Raw genomic sequence first — 10,416 nt, forward strand, 5'->3', positions numbered from 1 at the left:
CTATTAAATCGATTTGTTTTTTTGTTGTACCATAAAGTTTTTAAAAATGTATTAATCAAGCTGAAATCTCATATTTATTTATTAGTTATATTTATGTATCAACCGTAAAAATTTTCAACAAATCAAACACATGAAGTGTGAACCCCGTCCGTTTTGGTATGGAATGCCCCATATATATGTATATTGTATATGTAAAATACTGCACACTTGCTTTTGTAGTGAAAGACTGCAAGCATGCTTGTGATGGTCCCTTCGTTCGTCCTCTGCTTGCTCTGTCACTGAATAGTTGCTTAATTGTGTCAATAGACCGTCAATTCCAAGATGAGGATAAAGGCAAAGTTATGCTCATGAATATATACATACATATGTATGTGCCCTACCACTCGAAACTAGTGGAACAATGCATCAAAGTACGAGTAACAAAAGTGGTGGCTTATTTCTTTTGCGCATTGAAAAGAAAAATATTTATGTATGTAAAAAAAAAATGTGGATGTGTGCCGTTATCTGCTCTTATAAGTTTAAGTAAGTATTGTTTATACAATATTTTGTAAATTATTTGCTTAAAAATACTGCTACTGTTAGCTTAAAAGACACTTAGGCACTGTTGAAACGTATTCATGAATTACGTACTCTTTGTATTTGTAGTTAAGGGAGAAAATATTACCCAATATGTAATGGCAAAAAAGTTTGGGAAATTTAGTAGTAAATGAACCCTAATTCCTCTTAACCCTAGTGCTCTTCACTAGAAGGAGAGGCTTGGATGGTCTCAATACCCTCACACTTAAGGGAGTCAAACTTCTCCCGAAGTCAAGTAAGTATCTAGGAGTAATTCTGGATATAAAACTATCGTGGAAATCTCACGTATAAGACAAGACCTCCAAAGCGTTGGCAGCATTTTATTTTTATATTGATTTTCAAAGCTTAAACTGTTTTGTCATCTGAGGAATTTTTTTTTTAACTCCTTTTAGAAACTATTTTTATTCATAAAAAAACTCCATTTTTGGAGGTATTTTCAAAAATCGGTCCAGCTCAAGTAAATCTTAATATTTTTCTGAAATATTTTGGTAGAAGTCCTGAAATATAATAAATTTTGTAAATCTCGGCGGAAAAATCGCGAATTGCGAATGACTCACTGGCGCCGAGCAGTTGAAGAAATTTTGGCAAATAAACGTGCAGAAATAGTTCCGATACTAGCAAGTCAATATTCTTATTAAGTCTCATACAAAAAATGCTTGTCGTTTAAAGAATAAACGGAATGCTGCATTATACTAAAGCCAGCTTCCCGACATAAGCTACTATTCCATACGAAGACAGATATGTACTAGAGGTTTATGCCGAGAGGCTTTGCGGCGGCGGCGTGGTCAACTTTAAAAATAATCGGCGGCGGCGGCGGCCGTATGTACTATTTAAATTTAAAGAAATAAAAAATTTAAAAAGTTAAGTTATGGGAGTAATTTATGTTGCTATTAATAAATGTTTGTAATAATCTTATCTACCGTTATGTTAAATTACAGAGTTCTTACGATTTTGTTGGGGGTTGTAGATGGAAAACAAGGGTGGTCTACTTGTTTCCAACAGTTTTACCCATCAACTCCCACCAGAGCGAGCCTTTTTCACCCACTGTTTAAAAAATGGCTTATAGATGGTTAAAATTTCCGCTAAAATATTAAGCGCCAAATTTTTCTAAGGATAACCGAATGTAATGAAAAATAATACTAATCCTCACGAAAAAGAGGGATATTTAACCCTGTTTAGAAAACATGTGATGCGATGGAGCAAAACCTTCCATTGAACAGGTAGTATGTATAAGTAGAGCAGCTGATTTGATTTTTTATTTTTTTTTTCAAATTATTTGGTCTCGAAAATGTCAAATATTTCAATTTTTTCCCACAAAAATTCTAAATTGTTAAAATCTATTTCCATGTGAAACCTTTTTCCATGCGAAACAAGCGATTGAATAGCAGCTTTTTGAACGTTCGTCCATCTCAGCATCATAACCGCTGATTTACTAAGAAAGAAAGTTGCAACAATTTTTATTTTTTCCAATTTCAATTTTCGTAATCCTATTTTTGTTTGTATTTCACATGATACGCTTTGATTTATAGGAAAAAAATCAGCAGAGTTTTTGACATTTTCGATACTAGAAGCAACAACAAAATACACGCAAATGTTTTTTTTCTCTCATCCTACTTCCTGTTTATATGCCTTGGTTCGACCCTATTTTAACTATAATAAAAGCTTTCGAAAAAAAAAGTGTTTCCTATTTTTTTTTTGAGTTACGCTTTTTTTTGGAAAAATAAAGGAGATTATATTCCTATTTAGTGGCCCAAATTAGTTAAAAAAAAACTTTCCAAATGTAATTTTCATTTCGTAGAATAGCGTTATTTATACGAGTAGTACTTCCTTCAAACGATGTATTTCAATGAGCATCCTCATGAAAATTTTGTACAAAATTCCTTAGGCGCCGAACGCCGATATTTTCGTAACTCGGCGGCGGCGTGGCTCGGCGGCGTAAACCTCTAATATGTACCTCCTGTGAGCAAACAAATAAATTATTCATACAAAAACAAAGGTAAAAACCTGTTATACTTACATACATATTATGTATGTATGTATATGTATGTGAACAGAGGCATGTCTGCAAATATAGCTATGGTAAATATTAGGACAAAGAATAAAACTTCAGCACCGCAGTTGCACCCACCCCAGCACAAAAGGGTGAAAAAAAACCAGAACAAAGCACTCAGTCGGCTGATGAGCTGGAGCACGTGTTGCGCCTGCAAGCAACAGCAGCGATTATACTATGTTTGTATACAAATGTAAATATGTTTGTATGAATGAGTTATATACAAAAACTCCTATTACCGTTGACTTTAGTGGCGGCCAGCCAGGCCTACTAATACTAACTGCAGCCCCACCAGCAGCCATCGCCGCCATCGCCGCCACAACCGGCGGAGTGTAACATTGCCGGTGAAGTGCAGGCCAATGTACGTGCAAGAGGGCTCAAGCAGTTGGCAAAATCAGCAACAAGGCGAACACAAATAGAGCACACAAAGATTAAAAAAATTGAAGGAAGAGTTTGCTTACGAGATGGTGTACGAGGTATAGAGGGAGTTTATTTTTAAACACACTTTCGAAGCATTCACTAACAAGGTTGGTTGGTTGGTTGTTTGGCTGATACAACAACAAAAGCAGCAAGCAGCTTTGGTGAAGCAAAAAGTAAATCAAATGTGGGGAAATTTACATAATATATTATATTTATGTATGTATAAAAGAAAAGCTGATTGCGGCGTCCATGGGCAAAGAGCAGGCGATTAATACAATTTCGAGTGCTGTAAGTGTTTTACAGTGTTTGCAGGCAATCGCCGTGCGTCGTGTTGGTAGCAGACGTACATATATAGTTGGTCGCTTTTGTGGACCACATCCACGGTGCGTAGGATAAATAAACAAGTCATTTATGGGTTAAATGCTAGTAAATAACTTGAAAATGAAGGGGAGGATATGTATCTATCAGGGTTGGGCAAATTACACTAAATCGTAATTTTCACTACCACTAGAGTTTGAGTGGTAGTGCATTCCAAATTTCATGATTACTATATGGTTAGTGATAGTGCACTTCAAATTTCGCTAGCACTACATAGCGATAGTGAAATATAATTTTTAGTCTCACTATCTGGTTAGCGGAAAGGTAACGAAAATTTCACTATCACTGACTAATTACACTAGTTTTCAAATTTAGGAAAATTTGCTACTATCCGAGTAGTGGTAATGAAATGCTCGATACATTCAAAATTTAGTGCAGTGTGCCCAACCCTGCTATCTATATATATGTATATACATACATACCTATATACATATATAATACGCGAAGGGATTTTTTGTCCAGGTCACCAGATCTGCACCGTTCGTTCGGTTTGCAAAAATGAGGCGCCAAATTAAAAGTCTTGGGCTTTTAAAAAATTAGATTCAAAATAAAAAAAAAAAAACCAATTATGTATTACAAAATGAGTATCAATCCAAATGGTTTCGAAAAGCTTTTTTTCTTAGCTTTACTGTTGCAGGGTTGCCACCGGTTTAAAAAATATAATCCAATTTCAATTAAAGGAATTAAGTAACAGAAATAACTATCACCACATGGGTGCCAGACGAAAGTTTTAAGAATGTAGTAGTTTGAAAATATTTTAAATATTTTAAAGTTTTATGATATACAAAAAAAATAAATGTCAATCGAAAGAGATTTATGAAAGCTTTAGTTTGAAATTTGATTGGACTTGCCACCTTTTCGAAAAATCATATCGATCTAACTAATTATGTATATATGCAAATTATTTTCCAAAAAGCCATTTCTTGTGAAGATCATTAGATTTCGAGTTCCCAAAATGAGAGTTCCAAAATTAAAGACCTTTGCCTGTAGGTAAGGTTTTATTTTTTGAAGTTAAGTAATTTTTTATCGGTACAGGGTGATTTCAAATTTGATTAAATTAATAACCAACACCATGCGAGATCTCTCTACACTCAGAAACGACTGCGCGGTTTTAGATGAAATATGGCACTCGGATGGCTCATGACTGACTAACATTTGAAATATTTTTTAGGTTTTTTAAATTACATTTAGGGCGTATTAGCGCCATGTGGGTTCACTAGTGAATTCATTAATACTGGCGAATGTTTTTATTAGAAGAAAAGCAATTGAAAGTAAGCTAAAGAACTTCAGTCTAAAAATTTTATGTATGTACATATATGTAGGTATTGCGCAAAAAATATTTAATGTTAATAACGTATGTATGTACAACGGAGAATTACTTTAAAACGAAAATATGAGTTTCGAATATAGGAGAATGTAAATAATTAAATTAATTAAATTAAACTATTATACAGCTCAACCAGAAATGCAGTGATGTGGTGATTTTTTTTTTTTTTTTTTTTAATACATACATTTGTATATGCTCATAAATACTAGCTCCAAACAGTCGTTCATATGGCCAACCGATGACGAGTCAGTCCCTCAGCCGGCTGTCGTAAGATGTAATAAAAAGTATGAATCTAATATGTATAAGCGTATATATATAATTACTAGGTGGAGAGCACTCGAATATCGCGCTTAAAAAGTAGTAAGCGAAAAATTGTGCGATACTTAAAAGAAACTCAGTGCACTAGCTGAAAAGAGAATTTCGCTTAACACAAAATACTAAAAACGACGAGATAGAAAAGGAAAACAAAAGCAAAAATAAAAAAAAGCGTTAATCAAAATAATACATACACAAAAATTATTATAGAAACAATCGTAAGTAAAGGCTAGAGAAATAGGTAAAAACGCAAGTGATACTTAGTAGAAAATATAATGAAAAAACTAAGCAATAAACATACATATGTACGTGTCGCCATAGCACGTACAGATAAGTACATTTGTATATGTATGTATGTATACATCCATACGCCGACAGCTCGATCATAGGTGTTAGCCCCTCCAGCTCATTAAGTGCAAACTTAGCTGTATGCACATTAGACCGCACCAGAAAAAAAGTTCAACGTCGAAGCTATAGCCATTTCGGCATTTACAGGCGGGAATCTTAAATATGAACATCGATGTTTTTGTCTCAGGTTGAATTTATTTTCTAGTACTTAACGTACCACCCTAAGGTCAGTAAATTAAAGCTCACCAATTTTTTTAGTCTCCGTAGAAGACACACGCCTTAACGGGCCCAATCGGGACCAAAATTAATACTTATATCTTTGACTATGACAGTATCGATTTTGGGCGTTAGATGATAAAAAAGAAATTTAAATAGAGGAATCTCAACTTTGCCCCCTGTGCGACACGCCTTAACCCTCTCCAAGCGGGACTGTAATTTATATGTGATATCTGTGACCGCGGTATTACCGATTGAGGGGCTGAGACTGAAAAAACTCGTTCATTTGATTTTTAAGGACCACCCTATTGTACATACATGGTAGGTGTCACCGCCAAATGTGAAAGGAAGACGTCAACATTTACTGAAGACACAAACAACATTTTTTTTTTAAATGCCAAACAAAAATACCTATTTGATGGCGTAGTGTACGGCGACCTTTTTTTGTTTGAGAGGCGGTAAGTACGGTCTAATGCACATCCATATGTATATATGTAAGTACATATATGTATATGCACATACCCACAAATGTAGTTACTCTTTAGCCAAATAATTTCTTACTTTTATTTAGTTTACATATGTATGTACATTAGGGTGGTCCAATAGAAGTAAAGTCGGAATTTTAATGCTCTCACCCCCTAGGATTGTTATATATTGAAAAAATATACCCATATTTTTTTATTTGAAAAGCAAAAATTATTTAAAGTTCACTCAAAGCGCTCAAACTTTTCAATGTCTTTTATATGGTAGAAAAAAACTACTTTTCATAGAAATTGTATAGAATTCTTGCAAATCAATATTTTTCGATCGGAAAACCCTGGTTCTCTTCAGGAAACTTCCAATAATAATATCTAATCGTTTATTTAACCATTTTTAATCCTAAAGATTTTTTATTTATCCGCCATTGCATTTTCTGGGAGTCTTGGTGGACCTATAAAATGTAGTTGCTATGAAAAAAATTGTTAAATAAATAATTGGGTATAATTGGGAGTTTTCCGATCGAAAAATATTGATTTTCAAGAATTTTATACCATTCTATGAAGTAATTTTTTTCATATAAAATACATGAAAAACTTTGAGCGCTTTGAGCGGATATATTTTTTTCGGTATAGAACAATCCTAGGGCATGAGAGCATACAAATTCCGACTTTACTTATGCGTATGCATTTTTGGACCACCCTTATGTAGATTTATATGAATGTATGTGTATTTTCGTTGTGTTTGTCCATCAATGGCTCCGAAGAAGGAGGGAGGGGAATTGTGCCCATTTTGTTGAGACGTTCAGTTGGCAGTTGAAAGCGTCGAAGTGAAACTGATTAAATTTAATTAGCAATAGTATGTTTTTTCCTAATCAATTTTATTTAATTACACAGCTTGTCTCTCTTACCGTACTAATACTAAATGAGTAAATACATATACATATGTACATACATATGTTATTACAAGATATGTATGTATGTATGTATTTAAAAAGTGACTTAATGAAAATATTTCTTGTTGAAATGATGGCCAAGAGATCAAATTCTTATATTTAATTTGATTCAAGTAATTTTTAAGCCAGAAAAAAGAACTGACTTCAATTCTAATATAAAAATTTAAGAGTATCGTTAATTTCTTCATGATTCAACGATCGGATCTTAACCAAATTAGTAGGGGACCACCTCGGCGGTACCACCTTACTTTAAAAATAGAATTGTAGAAATCGGGTACCATGGTTCAAAATTATGTTTTATGTTAACATATTTCGCAAATACGTCTAGGCTTTGAAAATAACATCAAAGTGTCTCCTATAGCTTTTTGGAACTTTATTAATTCTAAACGTACTGCCTCGGTTTTTTTTCAATTTCTATTTCCTATAAGCGTAAGCCGTCAGCATCAATTAATGAACTTCGTGAATGATGAATATGGAGCCTATTTACAACAACACTTCAACTTCATTAGATTTTGGATCTTTGCTTTTATCTTAAGAGGATATCTTTTGTGGAATAAGAAAATTTAAGACTTCCAAAGAAGTGTACGTTTATCAAATCTTATATCGCAAATATCGAATATTACTTTATTAGGGTGTTCCAAAATAAGTAAAATGTCGGAATTTGAATGCCCTCATAACTCCAAGTAGCATAACTCCAATTTAAAAATTTGGAATTATGTCACCCCTTTTACAGTGACATTTTTTTTTACTTGGGGTTATGTCACTTCTTATATGTAAGTGTAAGGTTTGTAAATAAGAGAAGAATTATCCTGGCTTCATCATTTTTTGTTGATATTATTTATGACGCAATTGGCTGTTCTTCTCTTCTTGACAGACTATCAGCCTAATTCATAAAAAAAAATAAAGAAGACTGCAAATCGGAAATTTTTATGAAAATGCTACTTAAATGTTCCTTGCAGAAGCCTCCGTCGTTTTGAGGTTTTTTATTGGGTTCAGCTTTGTCTGAATTTAATTATATCTCAAAATTTTTTGAATCACGACTTGTCAGACTCGAAATCATTACTTCGAATAAACTGAAGAATTATTTAATGCGTAATAAATTTCAGTAGAATTTTAATTTTTTAGAATTAAAGTATATATTAGGTATTCAATTGGTCGTAAATGTCTGTACACAACTTAAATTGTTGCTAGGCAGTTAATTAAATACATAAAATTCGACCTTTCCCAAATAAAACGAAAGCCAAAACTTTTGATTTGATATTCCTAATTATATAATTTTTTACAGCATTTATTTGAAAACAACAATAAATTGCAATTACAACGCTTCAACCTTAGATGTTTAAGATCGAATCGAGTTTCATGGTCACTGCCACAGCTGCTATTGCGCTCCACGGCACAGCTACTGTTCATATCACCTGCCTGTAGACTTGCAATTATTTATATGATTCTAATTCAAGTACAGTCGGGTTTTCAGTTACATTAGCTGAGATTTACATAAGTCAGATGTATAAACTTATGTATTTACATACATATAAACTTGTATTATCTATGTGTATGTGTACATATATCCACTGTAAAAATGTATGCGTACATATGTATGTATGTACACAAGTAGTACCTGTGATATTGCGCGATATTCACTGAAATTCCACAAGCATCTCTTTACTGTAAACAACCAATGGCCGACCACCGACGCCTTGCATTCTTATTTTTTTCATTCTCAAGTACGTGAGTGTTGAAACTCTAAACGTGATCCACTTTTTTCCACGTGCAACCAGTCAGCTTGAGCGTGGCATATTCCACACTCTTGGAAAACGAAATTTTAGACAGCCAGAAGCCCAGGTAACGATGAAAATGTGAAGTAAGTGCACCAAGGTGGAAAATCCTTTGAATTTGTTTTGTTCGCAGGCTTTTGGGAAGATTGTATGCACATTATGGTGGACAAAAAATGCATGTGAAAAAGTAAAGTCGGAATTTTTATGCTCTCAGCCCCTAGGATTGTTCTATACCGATAAAAAAATGTTTGTATTAAAAAATGGTCAAATAAATAATTGGGTATTTTTATTGAAAGTCTCCTAAAGAGAAGCAGAATTTCCTATCGAAAAATATAGATTTTGAAGAATTCTGTACCATTTCACTGAAAAGTTGTTTTTCTCATATAAAACATATGGTGAATTTTGAGCGCTTTGAGCGACCTCTAAATATTTTCTGATTTTAAAATAAGAAAGAGGTGCATAAATATTTTATTCAATACAAAACAATCCTCGATGAGAGTATTAAAATTCCGATTGGACTTATTTTGGACCACCCTAATGTACATTCAACATGCAAACACACATATGAACTTGATCGTATACGCGAGTATGTATGTACGTACATATGTATGTACATACATATATGCGATGTAACAAGTTGCCTTGCAGAAGGTCGGTCGACGGTACCTGTCTTTTAGCCTCTAATTGATCTTTGGTTTCTCATTCCAGTGAAGAACTATTCATGCCAGACAACACATAGAACTAATGACCTGAAGTGGCTATAATGGAGATGAAAGTAGATGGCGGGAAAACTGAAGTAAAGTAGAAAGCAATGAGTCTTGGTTCCCCGAAATGGTTGCAAAGGAAAATACAATCAGGCTCTAAAATTAGGAATGGTAAGTGACTATTGCGACGATGTAAAAGAGCCGAATATAATGTGAAAAACTTGTTTTTGTTATATTATTCAAAATACAAAAACAAAAACAATTACACTGATGGGGCAAACATGGCTGGTTCAGGTAGGCAGGAGTATTTTGGGGTACTTTTGAAGTTCTATGAAAGCAATCTGAACTCCTTGCACAAATTGCATTGAAACTTTTTAACAAAAGTACGTTTGCATGTACGCTCTGGTGTGATGGTTAGAAGTGCAGACTACAATTCCGCAAGGCCTGAGAACGAGTCCAGTTTCCGAATAACATCAAAAACAAAAGACAATAAAGTTTTTTTCTAATAGCGCTCGCCCTACAGCCAAGGCAAAACTTCAAGTGTATTTCTGCCATGAAAAACAGCTTCTCTTAAAATGCAAATCGCCGTTCAGAGTAAGCGTAAAACTGAAGGTTCCTCCCCTTTGTATGACAACATCTTGNTATTTATTAGAAACCCAGCTTACCGATTCCGAAGGCATGCTTGCTATTAGCCTCCTTCCAAACTGCTGCCATCGTGGTTGTTGCCATCGTCGTCACCGTCATCTTGTTTTGATTTTCCACTTTTGTGGGACACCTTTTTGTTGCTTTTTCTTTCCTATTTTACTATGCACTTCACTGCTAGTTTTATAACTTTTACTATCACTGCCAATCGCTTTCTTTGAATTCGTTATGGA

General features: G+C 33.9%; 1 protein-coding gene across 1 annotated transcript in view; it reads right to left on the reverse strand.

Annotated features, from left to right (window-relative positions):
* The window catches only part of LOC108367422 (dedicator of cytokinesis protein 1-like), a 49,255-nt gene extending 38,845 nt beyond the window's left edge, over window positions 1-10,410 (reverse strand). Inside the window, 1 exon segment of the mRNA XM_017622028.1 lies at window positions 10,207-10,410. Coding sequence (XP_017477517.1) covers window positions 10,207-10,285 — 79 coding nt within the window. The 5' untranslated portion in view covers window positions 10,286-10,410.
* Between the last annotated feature and the right edge of the window lie 6 nt (window positions 10,411-10,416).

The sequence above is a fragment of the Rhagoletis zephyria genome, unplaced genomic scaffold (assembly GCF_001687245.7).
Source record: "Rhagoletis zephyria isolate East Lansing unplaced genomic scaffold, Rhagoletis_zephyria_1.1 Rzeph_scaffold_02678, whole genome shotgun sequence".
NCBI classification, from domain to species: Eukaryota; Metazoa; Arthropoda; class Insecta; order Diptera; family Tephritidae; genus Rhagoletis; species Rhagoletis zephyria.